The sequence below is a fragment of the Panthera uncia genome (genome assembly GCF_023721935.1).
Source record: "Panthera uncia isolate 11264 chromosome A1 unlocalized genomic scaffold, Puncia_PCG_1.0 HiC_scaffold_16, whole genome shotgun sequence".
Taxonomy (NCBI): Eukaryota; Metazoa; Chordata; class Mammalia; order Carnivora; family Felidae; genus Panthera; species Panthera uncia.
In genome coordinates this window covers 20,409,910-20,433,095 of record NW_026057576.1, presented here as the reverse complement: position 1 = coordinate 20,433,095, position 23,186 = coordinate 20,409,910, and the positions used below count along the sequence as shown (strand labels likewise).

At 38.3% G+C, this 23,186-nt stretch overlaps 1 protein-coding gene across 2 annotated transcripts; it reads left to right on the top strand.

The window, feature by feature from the left end:
* Nucleotides 1–6,166: 6,166 nt before the first annotated feature.
* Nucleotides 6,167–22,831, top strand: TRIM13 (tripartite motif containing 13). Of its 2 annotated transcripts, none has more exons than XM_049647440.1 (3): nt 6,167–6,338; nt 10,505–10,621; nt 21,587–22,831. In XM_049647440.1, the coding sequence occupies exon 3, from the start codon at nt 21,593–21,595 to the stop codon at nt 22,814–22,816; it is 1,224 nt and encodes a 407-aa protein (XP_049503397.1). In that variant the 5' UTR covers nt 6,167–6,338; nt 10,505–10,621; nt 21,587–21,592; the 3' UTR covers nt 22,817–22,831. The 2 variants fall into 2 exon arrangements, with proteins under 2 accessions (XP_049503397.1, XP_049503396.1); XM_049647439.1 differs by lacking the exon at nt 6,167–6,338 and adding an exon at nt 9,830–9,921.
* Nucleotides 22,832–23,186: the final 355 nt, after the last annotated feature.

Below are 23,186 nucleotides of genomic sequence, written 5' to 3'. Positions count from 1 at the left end.
CGGACCGTGAGATCATGACCCGAGCCGAAGTCGGCCGCTAAACCGACTGAGCCACCCAGGCGCCCCTAGGCCAGCAACTTTTAAAAGAACTTTTTTTTAGGACTATAAAGATATACATTATATAACCATTAGAGAAACTTTGAAAAATCCAGTGAAGAATCAGGACAAAATAAAGGTTATTTCCACTTTATACTACTATGGATAACAATTGTTGACATCGTGATCAGTCTTTTTAATATGTGCATATGTATGCGTGCACACACAATCTGTGTTATGCTATATATACACCTTTTGAAATTTGCTTTTCTTCACTTATAAGAGACATTAATTTTTAAAGTTGTTAAATAGTCTTCTAAATCATTTTGTAAATGGCTACATATTGGGGCGCTTGGTTGGCTCAGTCAGTTAGGTGTCCAACTCTTGATTTCAGCTCAGGTCATGATCTAATGACGCACGGGATAGAGCCCTGTATCAGGCTCTGTACTGGAGCCTGCTTGGGATTCTTTCTCTCTGCCTCTCCCCTCCTCACTCTCTCTCTCTCTCTCTCTCTCTCTCAAAATAAATAAACTTTAAAAAATGGCTACATATTATTATTTTGTATGAAGGTACCAGGATTAATTTAACTCATATCGTTTTGATAGATAATAACAATATTTCTAATTTTCCTCTGATAGCTCTGTACAAATATTCTTGGCATATAAATTGTGGTGCTTATGACTACTTTTGTAGGATAAATTCCTAGAAATTGAATTAAGTATATGTATTTTCAGGTTTTTTAATACAGATTACCAGACTGTCCTCTGAAAGGTTGTATCCATCTATGTTAGTTTCCATCAGCTAACAAGATGGCCTGTGTCACTCATTGCTGACCTGTTGGTCATTATAATGGTTTAAATCTCTGCCAATTTAATGAACTAAAACAGGCTGCAATAACATTTTGCTTGGTATTTCTTCGATTCTCATTAAGAATGAACATTTTTTCTCCTGCTTATTGATCATTTGTATTTCCTTTTCTAATGTCCTGTTTTTCATGTATTTGGCCTGTTTTTCTGTCTAGGTGTTGCCTTATTATTCATTTGGAAGAGTTCCAATTGAGTGTCTTTTTCTTTTACAAATTTTTCTCTTTCCTTTTTTTAAAAAAAAAATTTTTTTTTCAACTTTTTTTTTTATTTATTTATTTTTGGGACAGAGAGAGACAGAGCATGAACGGGGGAGGGGCAGAGGGAGAGGGAGACACAGAATCGGAAACAGGCTCCAGGCTCCGAGCCATCAGCCCAGAGCCTGACGCGGGGCTCGAACTCACGGACCGCGAGATTGTGACCTGGCTGAAGTCGGATGCTTAACCGACTGCGCCACCCAGGCGCCCCTCTTTCCTTTTTTTTAATACATTACAAAAGTAATAGATGTTTAGTGTAAAAATATAAAAGAATTATAATAATATAAAACATAAATACTGAAAAATTCCAAATTTCACCCTCTCCAACTGACAGTTTGGTGTATATTCCTCCAAATGTTTTTTCCTATCCATATTCTACCAATTACATTTCTTTTCAAAATTGGAATCATGATACACATGTTGTTTTTAACTTGATTTTTCACTTACTGTCTTTTTTTTAAATAATTTTTTTATTATTTATTTTTGAGAGAGACAGAGCACGAGTGGGGGAGGGGCAGAGAGTGAGGGAGACACAGAGTCTGAAGCAGGTTCCAGGCTCTAAGCTGTCAGCACAGAGCCTGACACGGGGCTCGAACCCACAAGTCATGAGATCATGACCTGAGCCGAAGTCAGATGCTTAACGGACTGAGCCATCCAGGCACCCCCAATTTACTTACTATATATTATATATATGCCATTGTCAATACATATAGCTTTATCTTTTCTTTTTTTAATGTTTTTAATTTCATTTTTGAGAGAGCATGAGCAGGGAGGGGCAGAGAGAGGGGGACAGAGGATCCGAAGCTAATCCCTGAGTTTGAACTCAGGGACTTCAAGATCATGAGCTGAGCCACCCAGACACCTGTCTTCCTTTTAATAGTTGTGTGCTATCACGACTATATTGTGCTTTAAACATGAACAGTTTTACATTTTTATTGAGTTATATCATTAAGTCTTTTTTGTGGCATATTGCTTAACTTTTGTGCAGTGGAAGAAGGTTTTCAAATTTTTATGAGAATACTCTGATGGACTATTCAAGAAATTATCTTCATTTTCCAAGACAAGCTATGCCGTGAAAGAGTGCAGACTGTTGACACATCTTGTAAATTCTATAAGGAGTCTGAAAAACTGCTTTGCAAATACGGGGGTGGTGGGGGTGGAGATAATGTTTTGATCAAATAAAGTATAGTAAAGTCCTTATTTTAAGTGAATAAAGTTCGGAGTACATTACCATTTCATCTGGTCTCAAGAGCTAATTTCTAGAAGGTTGAAATGCATCAATAGTCTTTGAAAGAGAGAGTTCTTACTTCCCTGAAACATTCATAAAAAAATTTATAGTCATTGGGTTAGGTGCTGGCAATGGATTGATAAGGAAACACAAGACACACACATGCACACAACACACACAATCCCTGCTCTTACAGGGTGTACAGTCAAGTGGAGACAAGCATTGTTCAAGTAATTATACAAGCAAATATGTAAGAACAAACTGCAGTGTGTGCAAAGGAAGAAGAGTACAGGGCAGAGTGAGATGACTCAGAGGGATCCATCCCTGGCCTGGAACATTTTGGAAAGCCAACCTGGGATGTGTCAGCTGTGCTGCGATTGGGGGACCAGAGTGGGGAGGGGAGGTTTGGTGGCAAGAAAAGGGTGCATTAGGGAGAGAAGGAGCTACAAGGGTAGGAGCCCAGAAGCTGGAAGGGGTTCAAGCCTTGGGCAACACAAGAGCTAGCTCAAATGCCCACAAGGAGGAAAGGCTATGGGACAGGAAGGAGCATGCCTCTGCTAAAGTTTTAAATTCAAAAGGTTTTTATCATCTAAAAGTGGTATGACGGGTGCCTGGCTGGCTCAGTCGGGAGGGTGTGCAACTCGATCTTGGGGTTGTCAGCTTGAGCCCCATGTTGGGTGTAGAGATTGAAAATAAAATCTTTAGGGGGAGTGCCTGGGTGGCTCAGTCGGTTAAGCGTCCGACTTCAGTTCAGGTCATGATCTCACGGTTTGTGAGTTCGAGCCCCACATCAGGCTCTGTGCTGACAGCTCTGAGCCTGGAGCCTGGTTCAGATTCTGTGTCTCCTCCTCTCTCTGCCCCTCCCCTGCTACAGCTCTGTCTCTGTCTCTCAATAATAAATAAACGTTAAAAAATTAAAAAATAAAATAAAATCTTTGGGGTGCCTGGGTGGCTTAGTCAGTTTAGTGTTGGACTCTTGAATTTGGCTCAGGTCATGATCTCACAATTTGTGGGACTGAGCCTCATGTCGGGCTCTGCACTGACAGCACAGAGCCTGCTTGGGATTCTCTCTCTCTGCCCCTCCCCTGCTCCCTCTCTTTCTCTCTCAAAATAAACAAATAAACTTAAAAAAAATAAAACCAAAATCTTTAAAAAATAAAAAAATAGGGGCACCTGGGTGGCTCAGTAGGTTGAGCATCTGACTCTTGATTTCGGCTCAGGTCATGATCCCAGGATTGTGAGATTGAGCCTCACCCTGTGTCCAGCTCTGGTTGAGTGTGGCACCTGCTTGAGATTTTCTCTCTCTCTCCCTCTGCCCTTCTCCCCCAGTTGCACGTTCTCTCTGTCACTCTAAAATAAAAATAAAAATAAAAATAAAAATAAATTAAAAAAAAAATAAATGGTAGGACTACAAGCTATCAGTTTGTGATCCCTGCTTTATGGGGAATATGAGACTCATTAAACAATGACTGAGGTCCTGAAAATGTCCCGAAACTGAGTGTTCAAAGAATTCCAGAATTTGAATGCTGGATAGAATAGGGTGGAGTTCTGGAGTTGGGAAAAGAAAATCAGGGAGTGAGGATGATCTTATTAAAGGCCAGGGAAAGAAGGCCTTTCAAGGAGGAGGCAGTGAGTGCTGCTAAGAGATCAAGGAAAATGAGAACCAAAAAAATGTCCTTTGAATTTCATAACCCAGAGGTCAGTGACCTTCACAAAATGCCTAGACTGTGCTGACATTGTGTAATGAGTCTCATGTGTCTCCTGAATTGTCTGTGTCTTATGCCTGACTTGGAGGGGGTGTGGCTAGGTCAGACCCAGCACAAGCTTCTAGAGACCCCGCCTCATTCTAGCAACAACCAGCATGGTGTTATAAATAAGACCATTATAAGATAAACACACTTTTGACAAGGTATTTATTACCACATGTTTTAATATCAGACAGACTCAAGCAGGCTCACATAAAACACCATGAAGCATGTATTTCTTGTGCAATGCTGTACAGATAGGTATCTGGTTAATCGAGATCTTCAGAATAAAGCTCTATGAAATGTACTATTGCCTTTATTTAACAGAGTATATTGAAGGTATAAGAATCTACCAGCTACTGAAAACTGCAGAACCCCACCCCTATTGTGTCTTTATTTGTAGAAGAAATATTCTAAAAAATGTTCCATAGAACAGGATGGAAGTCATTTTCCGAATTGAAATTATAAGACTTTATTATCAAAACTGACATTTTTCAAGATAAAAGTAGAGCACATAATGATTAATGAACTTAACAGAAGGATTCCAAAATAGTTTCTACAAATTTAATTCTCTTAAACAACTGTAAATATACAGTATTTATTAGTCTTAACCTGAATGAATAATTCTCAAGGCCCTCCTAAAGTTATTGTTCATCAAGAATAAAATTCTACACATATGGGAATTCAGAAAAAAATCTGTTAACATAATTGAACGTAATTAATCATTAAAAATCAAAACAGAGCAGTAAATTTCAAAGTGTATATATGTAGTGATTTTTAAAGCTCTAATGAGGCATAATTTAAAATGTAGCTAAGCAATGTTTTAATGTATTAGTCACATGATGTAGTTAAAATCATTATAGTAAAATAAATTATATATATAACTAATATATAAGTATATATATTCATATAATTTCCTCTTGTTGGATTTTAGGAGAATATGTGTCATAGTTAATTCTATATTGTATTTTATTTATAAATTGAGAACTCTAATCAACAATTATTTGGTATTAAATGCTATACTTTTATATACCTTATTGCATTTAAAACAATCTATAATTTTCAACAACAAACCTCAAAAATATTAAAGCAAAGGAAATTTCTAGGGCACCTGGGTGGCTCAGTGGCTGTGTCCAACTTCAGCTCAGGTCATGATCTCACGGCTCATGAGTTCAAGCCCCACATCAGGCTCTCTGCTATCAGCGTAGAGTCTGCTTCAGTTCCCGTCTCCCTCTTTCTCTGCCCCTCCCCAGCTCGTGCTTTCTTTTTGTCTCAAAAATAAATAAAAACATCAGTCAATCAATCATTTAATAAAAATAAAGGACATTTCTTCTCCCTTAAATCTTGGATCTTGTAATCAGATTAATCTTTCTAAAATTCTGCTTTCATCTTGTTAGTGCCACGTGAATCATTATTCAGTGAATTCCCATTTCCTACAGAATGAAGTTCAACTCTTTATTCTGACCTTCACAACATTCCATGCTTTGGCCTCAAACTTTATTTTCAAACCAGGCCATGCTCTTCACTGACTCAGTACCAGCAAAGTGCATTCTGACCCTGAGCTTGTGCTCCTCACCTCCAATGCTCCCCTTTCTCATCTTCAAGTCCTACGATCTTTATCTATTGTTTTCATTTTTTCAAGTAGGCTCCACACCCAACGTTGGGCTTGAACTCACAAACCTGAGATGAAGAGTTACATGCTCTACTGCCTGAGCCAGCCAGGTGCCCCAAATCCTCTGATCTTTAATTATTCCATTTGACTCCCACCTCCCTTGGGAATTTTCCCTGATGCTTCTGATGCCTTCCTCCTTTCTTGTCTTTAACACTCATGTTGGCTTTTAACTGGGCCATGTACTGTCACTAAACTAGTTCCTGTTTTTAAGACTTGTCTCTTCAACCACATGGGAAATTCCTTGATTAGTGCCTTTGGTGCCTAGCACAATGCTGAGTATTTAATGCTAAGCACATGCTAGTACCACCTTAATTACCTCTGACAGTTTACTTCATTCTTACCATTTTTCCTTCCAACTACAGAAACAGCCCAGCTAAAGGCCGAGTTTATTGTTGCTGCAGTGTTTCTCATTCTCTTCAAAAGCCAGCTGATCTTACTATTGGCTCCATTTAATGCATGAACTTCTCTGTGCAAATGAAACATATGGAATCTGGAACTTTCTTCAAACCAGGGACTTTTAATTTCACCAAGTCTTAGGTAAGTTTCTGTCTTTTGTGATAAATGTATATTTATAGGTAGATTTTTTCCCTTTTAATGGAATGTTTTAGATGTTCAATTTTTCTGAAATTATAGAGCTTTAAAATAACTGTAGAGTTTTCCTTTCACTGAGTGTGATGTTTTTTCCTTTTTTCTCTACTTACCCTAAGCACAGAGAAGGAGGTATAGAAGGAGAAGGCTTTATGTTTTTTAAAAGGCCACCCTGGGCTGGGTGTAGAAAAGCAAAACTTACAGTCCTAGCTTCCTCTACTACATAGGCAGCTTAGCTCTGCTTAAGACTGTTGTGCTTGGGCGTCAAATCTACAAATCCAAGAAAACTGTAATCCAAAACCAGTATGGTTCTCTTTTGCCCAATAGCAGTAGGGACCATTTATTATGCACCTCCTATATGTCAGACACAATGTTGATTGCTTTACATGTCACCTAATTTTCATAAATGAGTGAATCATGATTCCTGTTTTACAGAAGAGAAAACTGAGGTTACTTAGAGCTGCTAAGTAACTTGAACAGCTAGCAAGTGGTAGAGTGAGAATTTGGATACAGAATTGATTTCAAAGCCTCTGCTCTTTTCACTACACCTTGCAATGTCAGTGCCTTGTATTGCCAGGAATTCTCTTTCAGGACTATTGGGGCTTGCACTCATGAACTTGGCAGCTATTGAGAAGAACAGAATAATAATAAAATTATTATTATTATTATATTATTATTATTATTATTATTATTATTATTGTATTATCCGGCAGTCCTCTCCTGCACAGAGTTGCTTCAGTCTTAGATATTAGATGCTCCCCACACTGGCAATTTATATTTCCCCCTTTTTATGTGTCCCCTTTGTTTTATTTATATGTCCCCTTTGTTATGGAACGTCTGATCACATGTCTTGGTAGATGGAAGGACACCTGGCAGTTTTGACCTTTGTCAAGGCTCAAAACAAAATCAATAGAATAAAATCAATACAACAATAAGAATACATACATATATTTCATATTAGAAATTCTCCCTGTAGGGGTGCCTGGCTGGTTCAGTTGGTAGAGCCTGAGACTCTTGACCTTGGGGTGTGAGTTTGAGCCCCACATTGGGCATAGAGATTACTATAAAACAAAATCTTAAAAAAAATTCTACCTGTAATAATATATCACAAAAGACAAATTTAAATAAGACTCTATAGTCTTATTGTTGTGCTGACATATGAATTCCAGTCTTCAGCTGTTAGTTTACTTATGTGAAGAACAGTCAATAGAAGGAAATTCCAGTGTGACAAGAATTTTGACAATCCCTCAGTGTTATCTCTAACAGGATCTAGTTACATTGTGATCTTCTGGGAAGGATGTAGCTGTGTATGTTCATTTCAATCTGGCGGTTTCGCTCTTATTCTAGTCACACTATATGTGGGGATTCCCAGTGCTGTTTTATTAGTACCGTGGGAGGAGAGAGGCTATTTTTCCTTCCCTATTTTTCTACACTTCAGAGTTTAATACATAATGTTCTCTCAGCAATGTAACAGTCTTAAGACTTCTGTGCTGATGTAACCAATATTTTACATTTAGTTGGGCAGAGGTTTATTAATTAGTATTTACCACCAAACAGATCTAACTATATAAATATGTATATAATTGCATTAAGGATAATTTGTGACTTATGAGTCAATAACCTTTCACTCTTGTTTCATTTTAACATTAGGGTATTTAAGATGCTTTTATAAATTAGATTTTGTGTGTGTGTTTTAAAAAACAACACTAATTTAGTAGGAGACCGGGGTGTAGTTTTCAATGGCATTGGCAGTTATGATGCTATAGAAAGAACCTATACCTGGCTGGACTCTAACTTGAGAATCTTGGCTCTGCCTCTTGATTTTTATCTTGAGAAATCACTTCATCCATTTCTTCAACTACAGGATGAGAATCATAATGTCTATCTCACGGTGCTTTTTTTTTTTTTTTTGATGTTTATTTTTGAGAGTAAGAGCACAAGTAGGAGAGGAGCAGAGAGAGAGAGAGAGAGAGAGAGAGAGAGAGAGAGAGAATCTGAAGCAGGCTCCAGGCTCTGAGCTGTCAGCACAGAGCCTGATGTGGGGCTTGAACTCATGAACTGTGAGATCATGACCTGAGATGAAGTTGGACACTTAACCTACTGAGCCACCCAGGCACCCGTTTTTCTTTAAAAAAATGAAATATAAATAAATAAATAAATAAATAAATAAATAAATAAATAAATAAATATATTTTTTCTTTTCATCCCATGGTGTTTTTATGACGAGTATATGGCATAAATATAGGAACTGTTGTTCTGCAAGGGCAAAATTGGGTTTCAGGGACAGGGCATTGGCAAGGAACTCGACGTCTCCGAAGGGAGCGGGGAGGAGCTTTTTATGGAGTTTGAGCTAAGCATTATTAGTCAAGGAGCCCAAGTACTATTTATAGTAGGTCTATAATACCTTTCCCTGAAATTCTACTTCCAAAGACCAGACTTCCCTGCTGGGGGCGAACTCAACTCCCGGACATATCCTGTGATTTTTTTGTTACACTTCCCCTAAGACTGTAAATTTTGGAGAAGCCATTCCTCCACCTTTGTTTGGAACCAAACAGATCATTGGTTGGTATAAGTGCTTAATGTGTTTGGTATTAGACAAAGTCCTTATACAGAATGGTGAGTCAGGTTAGCATCTGAATAGCCATTAGCAGCGTTTAAGTTAAAGCCAATTTTAAGTTTTTCCTTCTCTCCAAAGGAAAACAGTGTTTTTCCTAAAAGAAAATCTTACGTAGAATTGGGTCTCTAGTATTCAGGCTAAAGCCTGCGAAGAAATAGGTGCAAGGTTGGGGAGGACGGTAATTAACCATATTTTGGTGGTGCTCTGGTTGGAGCCCATGGCTAGAGCCCTGGCGTTGGTCCCAACAAGAGTGACCATCCCACCCAACCCGAGTTGTGGGGTGCAATGCAGACAGTTGTCTCCGTCCCCCAAGCCACTGTGGCTGGGCTTCTGGTCTTGAGAGATGCAGATGAAGTGGTGTGAAGGGTTGGGCTTTTTTTTTTGTTCCTAAAAATGCAACGAACAAAAAAAAAAGTACAACAATCCAAACCCAACCATCTTGTTGCGCGCCAGCTTTCTTCCAGGGTGGCTCCACCTCCGGTCGCCAGAGCTCCACAGGCCCAGCCTACGCGTCTTAGCTGTCGCCGTCTGCTTCCCAGCGCGCGCGGGCTCGGCCCGCTCTGGCAGGGTGTTCCGTGGCGCGCGCAGCCACTCTGGAAGGGAGAGAAGCGAGCGGTCCCGGACCCTCCCCGCCCCTAGGTGCACCGCGGACGGTGGCAGTTATTGCTGCTGGTTGTAGACACCGGAAGGACTCCCGCCTCACCTCACCCACTCCCCACCCCCCGCCCCGGGGAAAGGCGAGACCCGGGAGACGGAACAAAGGCAACGCCGAGGCCCGGGAGGCGGATCGAGGTGCTGGAAGAGGAGGGCAGGGGGCGGGCCCGTTGGCGCTGCGAGTCCATTTTGCCGCCGTGCCCAGCCGGTAACGCGAGGTCCCCGCGGCTGGAGGACAGGCGCCTGCCCGCGGCCCCCGAGGTCCGAGATAAGTACCCACCCGGGAAGGGGGGTGGTCCTTGGGCCTGCTGCAAGGGTGAGGATTTGCCCTGGCAGGACAGCGACCTGCGTGGGTGGGGGGCTCCAGAGAGCTCAGTTTGAGCTCCAGCCCCAGCTGCACAGCGAAAACCAGCGCGGCACTGGAACAAACGGGAGTGGGGTGGAGCGGCGTGCGGTGGGCATCCGCGGGGCCCAGGCAGCGTGTCTGTGCTCCAGAAACCCTGCTCCGCTACACATTATGCCCGGCTTCAGTGCCAGTGCCTCGGTATCGCCTAGGAAAGAAAAGGCGACCATGAACCAGAAGTCGGAGCCCGGCAACCACTCTCTGGCACTGAAACTGAGGAAGTGCCTGGCGCCTGGGGAGGGCGCCCTAACCGGGAAGCTCCTTAGTAAAGGCACAAAGATATCCAAAAAAAAAGCCATGCTCCTGGCTTTTTCACCAGGTCCTAGCGCGCAGGATTTAGGGGGGGGGGGGGGGGGGAGAAGGGAAGGAAAACACTGAGGATCAAGGCTAAGGATCCTCTGCAAATAAATGCATAATACTCTCTTTGTTCTTTCTTTGCAGTAGCTTCGTTTGATTGTCCATCACAACGTGAGGGGAAAAAAAACCCTGATAGCTTTGTCCTGAAAAATAGTAACCCTGACGAATACACCTGCACCTGCTCGCTCGCAGGGGACAGAGGTAAACTACAATACTTCTCCCTACATTAAGAAACAAAGCACTCAGTTTTCTTTTTTTTTTTTTTTAGGCCCAGAACCATGCAAAATTGAACTATGTGTAGAATGTGTTCCCATCCTCATCAGTGTTCTGTTTTCATATTTTGTCAAAACTCAGAAAAATAGATTCTATATTTGGAAAATGTTTATGTAACAATTATTTGAAATGTATTACAAGCTAAAGAGTTATATTGTAAAGAAAAAGAGAGGTCTTAGTAGCATCTTTTTTTTATGGTCTCCCCCCACCCCCCGGCCCTTCTCCCATGCCTTTTTGCTAGGGCTTGTACAGACAATGTTTGCGTTTTCTGACTCTAGAGACTTTTATACAATAGGTACTTTAAAAGCAGAATTTCCTTTTCATAGCCACTCCTTCTGGTAGAACTTGATTAACTGGAGCTGTTGATTAACTGGTTTACTTCCACCTTATACAATGAGAAGATACATTTTTTCAGGCTCTCCTTTCCTTACTAATACCATCTATTTTACACTAGCTGAGATACTAAATCTCCCTGGTAAGTCCTTCCATAACACTAGGCTATTCTTTTCATTCTGTATATTTATGACTGGTTGGTTACCTGGTCCTACTTGTACCACAGCTTTTGTTCAGATATACCCATTTCCATGAAAGTGCTTTATACCTGCTATCCTGTGTAATACTTGCTTTACCTTTTCATGAAATTAGAGTTCAAGAGAGTCCAGCTCTCTTTCAGGACCTTTCCTGGTTAATATACTCATACTTTAACATAATACTTTAAATGTGTATTTACATTTTTCACAGTATTTGTACACAGATTAGGTAAACCACCTTACATTTATATAGTTTAGCAATATACAAAACTGGCACACACTACCTAATCTTTCCAAAACCATGACTTAGACACTCCTGCTTGAACCCAGGTATCCAGAGACAGGTTCAGTGCTCTGTTCTCTCTACCAGACAGCCTGTTACAGCCTAATGTGTAAAAATCATAAAACTTTAGAAGGGATTTAGAGAGCCATGATTAAACTTAATCCATTTTATGAATGAGAACACTGAATTCTTGACCCACTTTCTAGATAGAGCTGAAGTCTAAGAATTGGGAAATTCGGGTCCTATGCCTAGCTTGCTGTGTATGATTGAGAAAGCTCCATTTTGGCGGGGGGTGCTCAGTTTTTTCAATTATACAGTTAGGTGTTTTCTAGATGATGTCTAAGATGTTTGTACTTCTATTTTATTCCTACCCCATAACTTTTATTACCATATATTCCTTATACATACTGGTAATCCTAAATGCATACTAATGTTAACTGCCTTAAATTATTTTATATTTTAAATTTGGGTAGGTATGATCAAAATGTATGCCTTATTGGGTTTTTTTTTTTTTTTTTTTTTTTTTTTTTTTTTTTACTAATCTATAAAAGTACAGTTCTCTTGTAAGGCCAGGGACCGCATGGAGAAGTGGGGCACTCATACATCATTGGTTAGAGTTCATAAAGTGGTACACCCCTTCTAGCAGGAAACCTGTCAGTGTTTCAAAGGTCCTTAAAAGTGTTTCTACTCTTTGACCCACCTAACAGTACACTTATAGGAACTAAGGAAATAATTAGAACCGTGGACTAAGACTCTTCTACAAGATGTTCATTTAAATGTTCTATTACCAAAAAGACATATAGCCAGTATTAGCATATCTGTAAGATGCACTATAACATTTTAGAAGAATATATAAAAATAAGGGAAATAAATGTGATAAAAAAAAGTGAAAAAAAGTAGATATAAAATTGTATGATGTTACCAGTTTTGTTAAAATACGTATCTGTGCACACACACACGATTGGAAGAAATATAACAAAATAATAAGTGATTATTCCTTGCTAATATAATTATGGGTGATTTCTTCCTTGTATTTTCTGAATTTTCTATACCCACAAATTACTTTTATATTAACAAAAACATAAAAGCTAACTGCTTGGATAAGCTTTCCAACTTTAGTATGGTGTCAACTTTCTATTTTTTTTTTTTTTTTTTTAATGCTTATTTATTTTGAGAGAGCGAGTGAGCCGGGGAGGGACAGAGAGGGAGAGAGAGAACCCAAGCAGGCTGTGTGCTATCAGTGCAGAGCCCAATATAGGGCTCAGTCTCATGAACTGTGAGATCATGACCTGAGCCCAAATCAAGAGTCAGACGCTCAAATGACTGAAACACCAGGTGCCCCTCTATGTTCTTTTTATAAGGCATTTATCATACCTTTTAGAGTAACAGTATCTTTGTAAATGTGCTGTATTTCTGAATTTAGGGCAAGAATTGACTTTGGCTTATATTTCACCTTTTTAAATATCATTAGGACACTGGATTATTCATTTTTGTTATTCATGGAAGACACTGCCGTCTTCATTACCTTGGCCTGGAACTCTGGATACTAGAATGGTACTAAAAGAATAGGGTGCTATGTCTCCTTTTTGTAACAGTTAACCAAATACAGGCATCCTTTGATATACAGAATAGTTATATTGCAGTTAAGCCTTCTATAAAGTAAATTCCTGTAACATGAACTGTAAAAAAAAATTCATTTGCATTATAGATTTAGGTGCATTACTAAAGAAAAGTTGAATTGAAAATTTTTGCTGATAGTTTAAATTCTTGTCTTTCCTATGGCATAAGTGCCACAAGGATATCGTACTTGGCAACAGCCTGGCTCCTCATTATAACTCCCAGAGGAGCTCTTTCTTCTTTTTTTCCCCCTGCATATTTGTGGTATTGAATATGAGTGAGGAGTGCCAACATAGTGTATACCATAACATAGCCAAACTAAAAACTGCTTAAAGTTTAGTATAATTGGTGTTCTACTTGATATATTCTGTAGATCAGGTTTACTTTAGAATAAGATATCGTGTGTACCTAATTCTACACCTAGCAAAAGGAACCTTGTTTGTACTAATTACATTTCCAATGGCACTAATTACATTTCCAAATAAGTTGTTAGTTGATAGGTAGTGCTTATCAGTTATTTACAAAATGCCTGTTTTCACTTGGTACAGTATTATATACGACCTAAGTAACCTCACTTACCTAGCTAAATCCAGCTAGCCACTTATTGAATGCTAGACTTTGACACTACTTTCTGGAAGCTGGCATTAACCTCAAATACAGATTTAGATGATGGAAATTTATTAATAGATACCAACCAATAACAATTGCCAAATTTATGGTTGTAAAAGAAGACAAGTTGTTTTATGGGTAAAAGTTTTCCATCTTCGTTTAAACTCACTTATATTTATTTGGGAGAAAAGAAACCAGACATTTCTGGTTCATCAAACCTTTCTGGAAGTCATTAGTTCCAACTTAATTGGAACTCTTAACAGGTAAAGATAAATATCTGAATTTGGTTGGTACCACAATAGGTGAATAATTTAGTCTATATGTATGTTTCCCTCAAATTCAGACACTCATTCAAATTGATTTCATCTGGGTGAGAGAGATTAGGCTTCAATACCATTCGGAGTCCACACAGATTTCTGGGTGTTGTTGTTGTTACTGTTAAATTAAAAATAATTTTTTTAAAGTAATCTCTATACCTAGCGTGGGGCTCAAACGCATGACCCTCAGATCAAGAGTCTCATGGTATACTGACCGAGCCAGCCGGGTGTCCCCCCACCCCCAGAGATTTCTGGATAGTTATACAGAAGTAGAATAGGGATATTTGATCTAGCTGGTATCCTAAAACCCTATTGATATAATGCTGTGGATTTACAGGATTATGGAGTAATGGCTGGGGTGGTTATCAAGTGACACAGGGAAAAGATAAAAGGGAAAGAAAAATAAGGTAAAGAGGCAGGTGGGGGATAAGAATAGGAGGAAATCAAAAGAGTGTACACCTTGAAACATGGGGTGTATGAGCTAAAAGAATAAACAAAGGAAAGAGTCAAGAGGAAACAGTGGTATGGAGGAGAGAATGAAGGAAAGGAAAACACCCAGTTTTTCTGAGTGGTCTGGACTAGTAAGGGTAATGATTTGGTTTTTAAGTTTCTGGGAATGTTACCATAGTCCAAAAACTCTGTGAAATTGCTGAGTAGGTGGTTCTTCCAAGCTGATGGACCTTTTGTTCTAGCTTCATTTTGCCCTACTTATCAGGAATCCTATTAGAAATGTCTTGGGGGAAATTTTAACTACTCATTCTAGAATAATGGCAGAAAAGGGAAGTTTCTTACTGTCTTATATGGAGACATAGGAAACTTGGAGCCACCTAACAATTAGACAAGCTATTTTAGACACTATATGTGACATATTTTTAATATTTTTAATATTCCTTTTTTTCAGATATCAGAAATCTTGTTTTTTCTTAAACTGTTTTGATCATATAAGTTATGGAGCAGTCTCTAAAAGCCAGAATAAAGTATAATAAGGCATTGACATAGAGTACTTAAATACTTTGAAAATATTTTTCATATGTTATTAGATACCTTTCAAAACAGTTGTACAGCGAGGAGAGAAACTGCAATATATGTTAAGTGGTTTGTCAAAGGCCATAGATTAAGACCCAGACTTACGTCAGCCTCCTCACAGGCCTGGATCACAGAGATTCTCAATAATACATTTTTTATTTTATAAAAGATAAAACAGTACTAAAGCAGATCAAGCTCTTGTAAAGCTTATCATACCTTAGCTAATGCTTCTGAAGTTTTGCTTTTTAAGTTCAATATGGTTTTCTTATAATTGGTCCCCTTTTTAGTTTTTTCCCTAACTTTTTATTGTGAAAAATTTCAAATACACAGAAGATTTAAAAAATACTACAATAAATATTCTTCCATCCTCTAACTAGATTCAGTAACTAGACCCTAAGTTTCAAGAAAGCATTATTAGATCTCATACTAACATTGAATATAGTATACTACTTGAAAATAAGATTAACTAATATGCTGAGAAGAAGTAATTAAAAAAAAAAGGTGATCCTTTTTATTCCAAGCACTGCTCCAGCTAAGATTGATGGCTCTCAGTTTAGTAGAGGTTTGCATAATTTAGCTTTGTCTGTGAAGTGAGTTTCAATATTTGCTGTTTAGTTACTTATTAGGTATTTACTTTGGAATTCCTGAATTCAAAGATGCCTCAAAACAGGATGGAAATTTGATTTAACCCTAAGATACAAAGTATTAATTTTTCTTTTTGTTTTCTTTTTTTTTTTATTTTTATATTTTTTTAAAATTTTTTTTTTTCAACTTTTTTTTAATTTATTTTTTGGGACAGAGAGAGACAGAGCATGAACGGGGGAGGGGCAGAGAGAGAGGGAGACACAGAATCGGAAACAGGCTCCAGGCTCCGAGCCGTCAGCCCAGAGCCTGACGCGGGGCTCAAACTCACGGACCGTGAGATCGTGACCTGGCTGAAGTCGGACGCTTAACCGACTGCGCCACCCAGGCGCCCCTCTTTTTGTTTTCTAATGGGATTTGGAAAGAGATTATGAGTAGTATCTTGAACAACTTTATATTCCTATCGATTAAAAGGTTTAATAGGAAAGTCTCTTTGGATGGTTTATTAAAATTAACCAGTTTAAGAATGAATAAATGAGCACCTTTTGCATTATCATTTTGAGTTATCATTTATTGTTATTTTTTTGAGAACAAGCAAGAGAATGTGACAGCATGAGTGGGGAGATGCACAGAGAGAGGGAGAGAGAGAATCCCAAGCAGGCTCCATGCTGTCAGTTCAGAGCCTGACGAGGGGCTCGATCTCACCAACTGTGAAATCATAACCTGAGTCAAAATCAAGAGTTGGATGCTTAACTGACTGAGCCACCTAGGCACTACTCAGTTTGAGTTGATCATTTAAAAATAAAGTATTTCTAGGAGGGAGAAGTCTAACACACATATTTTAGGTTTTGTTTCTGTTTTATGACTACTTTCCTTTTAAGTATTGGCTTTTCCATTTTTAATATTCTGGTTGTCATTTTTCAGTTTTCATTTGTACAGACTTGTTGCTATATATCCACTCAAGGTAGGATAAAGCAGTTTTCATAGTCTACACTGAGTGCAGATATCATGAATATTTGCTTAAAAATATATCTATGGTGGTGGTACACAACTATGACTATTTGTCAAAACTCAGAATTGTATACCAGCAAGAGTGAATTTTATTGTATATAAATTAAAAGTATTAAAAAAAATACAGAGGCTCCTGAGTGGCTAAGTTAGTTAAGTGTCTGACTCTTGATACTGGTTTAGGTCATGGTCTCAGGGTCATGAGATTGAGCCCTATATAAGGCTCCATGCTGTGTGTGGAGCCTGCTTAAGATTTTCTCTCTCTCTCTCTCTCTCTCTCTCTCTCTCTCTCTCTCTCTCCCCCCACCCAACCCCCCCCCGGCCTGCATGTGCTCTCTCTCCAAAGGAAAAAAACCTAAAACAAAACAAAAACAAATATGGCAGGAAAATGAGGTTTAAAATGAGAGGTGGTAGACAACTAGGTACAGATTTGGCTACTTGCTTTGTTGGTATAAAACTTGGGAAATTTTTAATTGTTGGGGAAAAAAGATTTTTGTGCTTCAAAATTTAAGACTTTCTTGGTATTCAGAACACATTTGAAGGCAAAAATGAATCTTGGATATGTGTTTGCTGTTCTACGCTGAATCTGACAGTGGTTAAGTTGAAATTTTATGACTGGAGAGCAAAAATTTTGTTCACATACAGGTTTTTGACATCTATATTGGTAAAAAAAATTAGCCATAGAAACGAGGGGATATGTATTTTCCTGCAAAGGAGTAAGTTTTATTGATTTCTTCCGATTTTTCTGTGTTAGCCACACTTTAAGAAAAGGAACTAGAAGTTCCTTTACTTAAACTAAAAACCTTACTCATCTTCCTTTAAAACTTTTGAGGCAACAGACTTGCCATGGTTTCTTGGATTAGGCTGTCTCAGTTTTCCCTAAAAGTCAGCTGTGGAAGTGGTCACATTAATTTGGTAGTAGGGGAAGTTCTGAGTATAAAGTTAAAAGAAGTGAAAATGTTGAGCTTTTATGAACAGAAATAAGAATCGTTAAATCATAAACCAAAATTTATAAGCTGCATCACTAAAAATGGAACAACAGGATCCACCATAATTTTGATGCATATTTTTAAAAAGAAACTTCTCAAATAGTTTTTTCCCCTGGTTCGTTTTCAGAGCTATAATGTGATTATGGCTTTGGGATGACTGTTTATTACAAAATTTTCCTGCGTGTGACATTTTCCTGTTTATTTTTGATGATACTAGATTGCCTTTCTCCATTTTCCTCAAAGTTTCTCTTTGCTTTGGGTGCCCTTTTTCCTCTGCATCCCAAATAGTTGATATTGTTTTTCTTCTTATTTATTTAATATACTTGGATAGGATTCTCTGGAAATATTAACCTTCAAGAATGAGTAAATTAGGTTTACTTTATTGAATGCTGCCCCCGCCCCGCTTTCCTGTTTCTACTGCCTTCTCCAAAATCTAGTTTTAGCATAGAATTTTTAGCTGAAATATGACAAAGAGTGGTGCAGATGATAAAATAGCAGGACTAAGGTAGGAGGACCATAAAAAGTTTTCCTTCTCTGTTCTAGAGTCAGAATTTTTACAGTTACTTCACACCAACCCCAGTCTCTGTAGCTGTTCTCTTCCCCATACTTTTCAAAGGTTTTATGACTTCTCATGTCACAAAAGATTGTTCAGAAAAATCAGCTCATCACATATTTTTGCCATATGACATTAAATTTGACAGAAATAACCTTTGCTTTAATTCCACATAAAATTGTATTATAATCTATAATACATATATCTCTCACAACTTAAAACTATGAATTATTAGACTTGCAAACTCAGCTTATCTTTTAAATACTCTTTATCTTCAGGGCACCTGGGTGGCTCAGTTGGTTGAGGGTCCCAACTTCAGCTCAGGTCTTGATCTCACGGTTCATGAGTTCAAGCCCCATACCTGGCTCACTGTCAGTGCAGAGCCTGCTTCAGATCCTCTGGCTCCCTCTGTCTGTGCTCTCCTTGCCCCCCAAATATTAAAAAAATATTATTTATCTTCTATATTATAGCACCAATTGTGACTTTTTTTTATATTAAACTTTTTTTAATGTTTATTTACTTTTGAGAGAGAGAGAGAGAGAGAGAGAGAGAACAAGTGGGGGAGGGGCAGAGACATAGGGAGACACAGAATCCCAAGCAGGCTCCAGGCCCGAGCTGTCCACACAGAGCCCGACACAGGGCTCGAACCCACAAGCTGTGAGATCATGACCTGAGGTGAAGTCTGATGCTCAACCTACTGAGCCACCAAGGCTCCCTGCCCCACCCCCCCTTTTTTTTAAAGTTTATTTGTTTTGAGAGAGAGTGTGAGAGCTCACGAGAGGGGCAGAGAGAGAGAGACAGAGAGAGAGAATCCCAAGTAGGCTCTTTATGGTCAGCATGGAGCCTGATGCGGGGCTTGAACTACAGAACCACACCAAAACCATGAGTCAGACGCTTAACCGACTGAATCACCCAGGCGCCCCTCCGATTGTGACTCTTAAAATTACTGTTAAAAATTATTTAATTATTTATTATAAGGATTATTATTAGGCCCTATTCTGTTTATTAGTTTGGTGGTAATCTGACATATATATGTGTTCCTCAGTAAGCTGAACGAGGACATATTTAGCACTGTATTTGGTTTTAAAACTTTAGGGATAGAAGTTTTAAGATGTCCATTTTAAAATAATAAAACTTGAACTGAGAAATGGTATTCTCTAGACCAGGGATCTCGAAATTTTTTATTTTCAGGACCCCACTTTACAGTCTTAAAAACTGAGGATCCCAGGAGCTTTTGTTTACATATGTACTTTATATAGCCATTTATTGTATTGGAAATTAAAACAAAAATTTTAAGATACTCATTTAAAATAACAATCATAAACCTGTTATATGTTAACATAATTTGTGAAAAATAACATTTTCTAAATAAGTTGTAAGAAAATTGGCATTGCTTTACATATTTATAGATCTTTTTTTAATTAAAAAAATTGTTTTTAGTGTTTATTTATTTTTGAAAGAGAGAACATGAGCTGGGGAGGGGCAGAGAGAGAGGGAGACGCAGAATCTGAAACAGGCTCCAGGCTCTGAGCTCTCAGCACAGATCCCGACACGGGCTCAAACTGTGAGATCATGACCTGAGCCGAATCCGACACTCAACCGACTGAGCCATCCAGGTGCCCCTACATATTTATAGATCCCTTGAATGAACTGCTGTTTAATAGATTACAAATAAAGTCTTGTATCTGTCCCTTCATTACACCTGTTAGAATAAGTTATGGGTTTTTTCTTTTTTTTTTTTTGAAATATACAAAGATCATAATCTGACCTTGCACAGATACGTAGTTGGTGAAGGGAAGAATATTTTAATAGCCTTTTCTGATAATTATGGATCTTCTTTGATACTTTGCTAAAGCTCAACAACTGGTAGTTTCTTAAATGTTGCAATATGGAATCTGAAATCATATTTTTCAACGTATTGGTCTTTTGATCTTTTATCCAAGCACGATTTATAACATGCATTAGTCATTTGAACAAATTAGTTTATTGTATTATGCAGATCTCCAAATAACATATTTCATTATACAATAATCTCCCCACTAAAAAAGATAAAAGCCAACATTCATTAAAATCACCATTTCATTACAAAGTCTTTAATTAATGGGAAGCTGTCAAGCTCTTAAGTGGCAAAAATGTTTTCCAAAATTCTAATTTTCACTCAAAAACTTAATTTTTATCATTGGCAAGAAATACTATCATTTATTTTTCTTGAAGGGCTTATTTTGTTCATTTTCAAGAAAATGTCTGCTTTTACCTAAGTCTAAATAGCCAGTTTGCCATTCATTCTTTCAAGTAAAAATGGTGTTCCACAAAAAAAGCAGCTGGTTCAGATTGTGACTCAATCATGTAACTAACTGCTTTTTCTCCAGACAGTATCTGTTGGATGCAGCAGAAATTCTTTACTTCCTATTTTGTCACCCAAAATATTAAAGAAGCACATACACAAGGATCAAGATTTAATAAAATGAATAATTGTTGCTGCTTCATAAAGAACATTCTTAAATGAAATTGGCTACCCCCACTTAGACTGTGGGTGTGTGGTAATGAAGGATTTAGTAACTTGTACCTTTTGCCTTGTTTGATTCCTGCTGAGGCTTTAGCAGTGTCTCCTCACCATTGCTTTTACGGTGCATTTGTCAACATGGTGCCCAAAGCAAATATGTTCTCAATATTATTGTGAATAAAGTATTGACCTTCTTGAATGACTTGAAGGAGTCTTAGGGACATCAGATTTCTGTCTACATTTTGAGAATTGATGCTGTAGATGGTTCTGGTGGTTCAAAAAAAAAAACTCATTTAATTTTCTGAAGAATTAATTGCAACTCTTGTCTTATGCTTTTACTTAGGATTTTAATAATTGTAATCTTGCATTTGAAATAGAAAAATATGCTAGTTTTTAATAAAAGCCTGCACGAGAGTGCATGCTTGAATTTGTATTTCTGTGCTTCTTTCTTTTGAATAGCATACCATTTTATAATTGTGGGCCCAGACTAAAGAGCTCATTCTATTCAGACACTGAGTAGCTTTGTTTCTGACAGCTAGTAGTCAGCTCTCTGTTTTAAAACAATCAGTTGGGTCCTGCTGGCTCAACTTGCAGTTGTCCTAGACCTAACCCTATCTCAGCCAAAGACTGTTGTTGGAAAGTCCACACAAAGGCCTTGTGTACAGGGAGCCCTGCTAATAAGGAGTGTGTTCTAGTCCCAGCAGATTAAATCTGCTTTGGTGTGCATTCCCTTCCCAGATTTCTCACTTATTTCCTTTGTTTGCCTGGTTATTTCAGTGAGAGATCATTTTTAATGCCTGTAAAGATAATTTCTGATTAGTAGATAGTCTGAATGGAGGGGATTACTGGAGTAAAATGTTTCTTTCTTTATGGTAGGATGTGATGGAGCTGCTTGAAGAAGATCTCACGTGCCCAATTTGTTGCAGTCTGTTTGATGATCCTCGAGTTTTGCCTTGCTCGCATAACTTTTGCAAAAAATGCTTAGAAGGGATCTTAGAGGGGACCGTGCGGAATTCGTTGTGGAGATCATCTCCATTCAAGTGCCCTACATGCCGTAAGGAAACTTCAGCTACTGGAGTTAATAGCCTGCAGGTCAATTACTCCCTGAAGGGTATTGTGGAAAAGTATAACAAGATCAAGATCTCTCCCAAAATGCCTGTGTGCAAAGGACACTTGGGGCAACCCCTCAACATTTTCTGCCTGACTGATATGCAACTGATTTGCGGGATCTGTGCTACTCGTGGTGACCACACCAAGCATGTCTTCTGTTCTATTGAAGATGCCTATGCTCAGGAAAGAGATGCCTTTGAGTCCCTCTTCCAGAGCTTCGAGACCTGGCGTCGGGGAGATGCTCTTTCTCGCTTGGATACCTTGGAAACTAGCAAAAGGAAATCTCTACAGTTACTGACTAAAGATTCAGATAAAGTGAAGGAGTTTTTTGAGAAGTTACAACATACATTAGATCAAAAGAAGAATGAAATCCTGTCTGACTTTGAGACCATGAAACTGGCAGTTATGCAAGCCTATGACCCAGAGATCAACAAACTCAACACCATCTTGCAGGAACAACGAATGGCCTTTAACATTGCTGAGGCTTTCAAAGACGTGTCAGAACCCATCATATTTCTGCAACAGATGCAGGAGTTCAGGGAGAAAATAAAAGTAATCAAGGAAACTCCTTTACCTCCCTCGAATTTGCCCACAAGCCCTTTAATGAAGAACTTTGATACCAGTCAGTGGGAAGACATAAAACTAGTAGATGTGGATAAGCTTTCTTTGCCTCAAGATGCTGGCACGTTCGTTAGTAAGATTCCCTGGAGCTTTTCTCAGTTATTTGTGGTAGTCATTCTGCTCAGCCTTCTCATTTTCTTTGGTCCCACCATATTCCTAGAAGGGTCTTTATTTGATGAATTCACAACTTGGAAAGACTACCTCTCCAACTTCAATTCCTATCTGGCTAAATCAGCTGATTTTGTAGAACAATCAGTGTTTTATTGGGAACAGGTGACAGATGGATTTTTCATTTTCAGTGAAAGATTTAAGAATTTTACTTTGGTGGTGCTGAACAATGTGGCAGAATTTGTGTGCAAATATAAACTATTATAAAATCTGTTGCAAGTATTTAGTTCTCTGTCTTTTGTTAGAAATTTGTTAAAGAGCTGAGTGATAGTTCAGACTTGGTCAAGATTTCAATGAAGTATTTCCCTGCCCAAAGTATTCCTTTCAAAAATAATGTCCTATATATGTTGTTCAAATGAGTTAGCATAAAGGTAAATGTGAAATTTAATAGTACAGTCCTGAACCCTCCTTCCTTTTTAAAGAGTGCTTTTGAAATACACCTCCTACCTCCATTATCAGTTGTGTTTATGCTGTGGAAAAAGGGGAGGTGAAAGCGCATGATCTAATGTTGTATTAATGAGGTAGTATAACAGTGATTGTTCATTTAAGCATGTAATAAAGACTACTCGTGTAAAGC

What these genes read in the sequence shown, in the direction of transcription:
- TRIM13 (XM_049647440.1), top strand. Translation starts at nt 21,593, where the DNA reads ATGGAGCTGCTTGAAGAAGATCTCACGTGCCCAATTTGTTGCAGTCTG.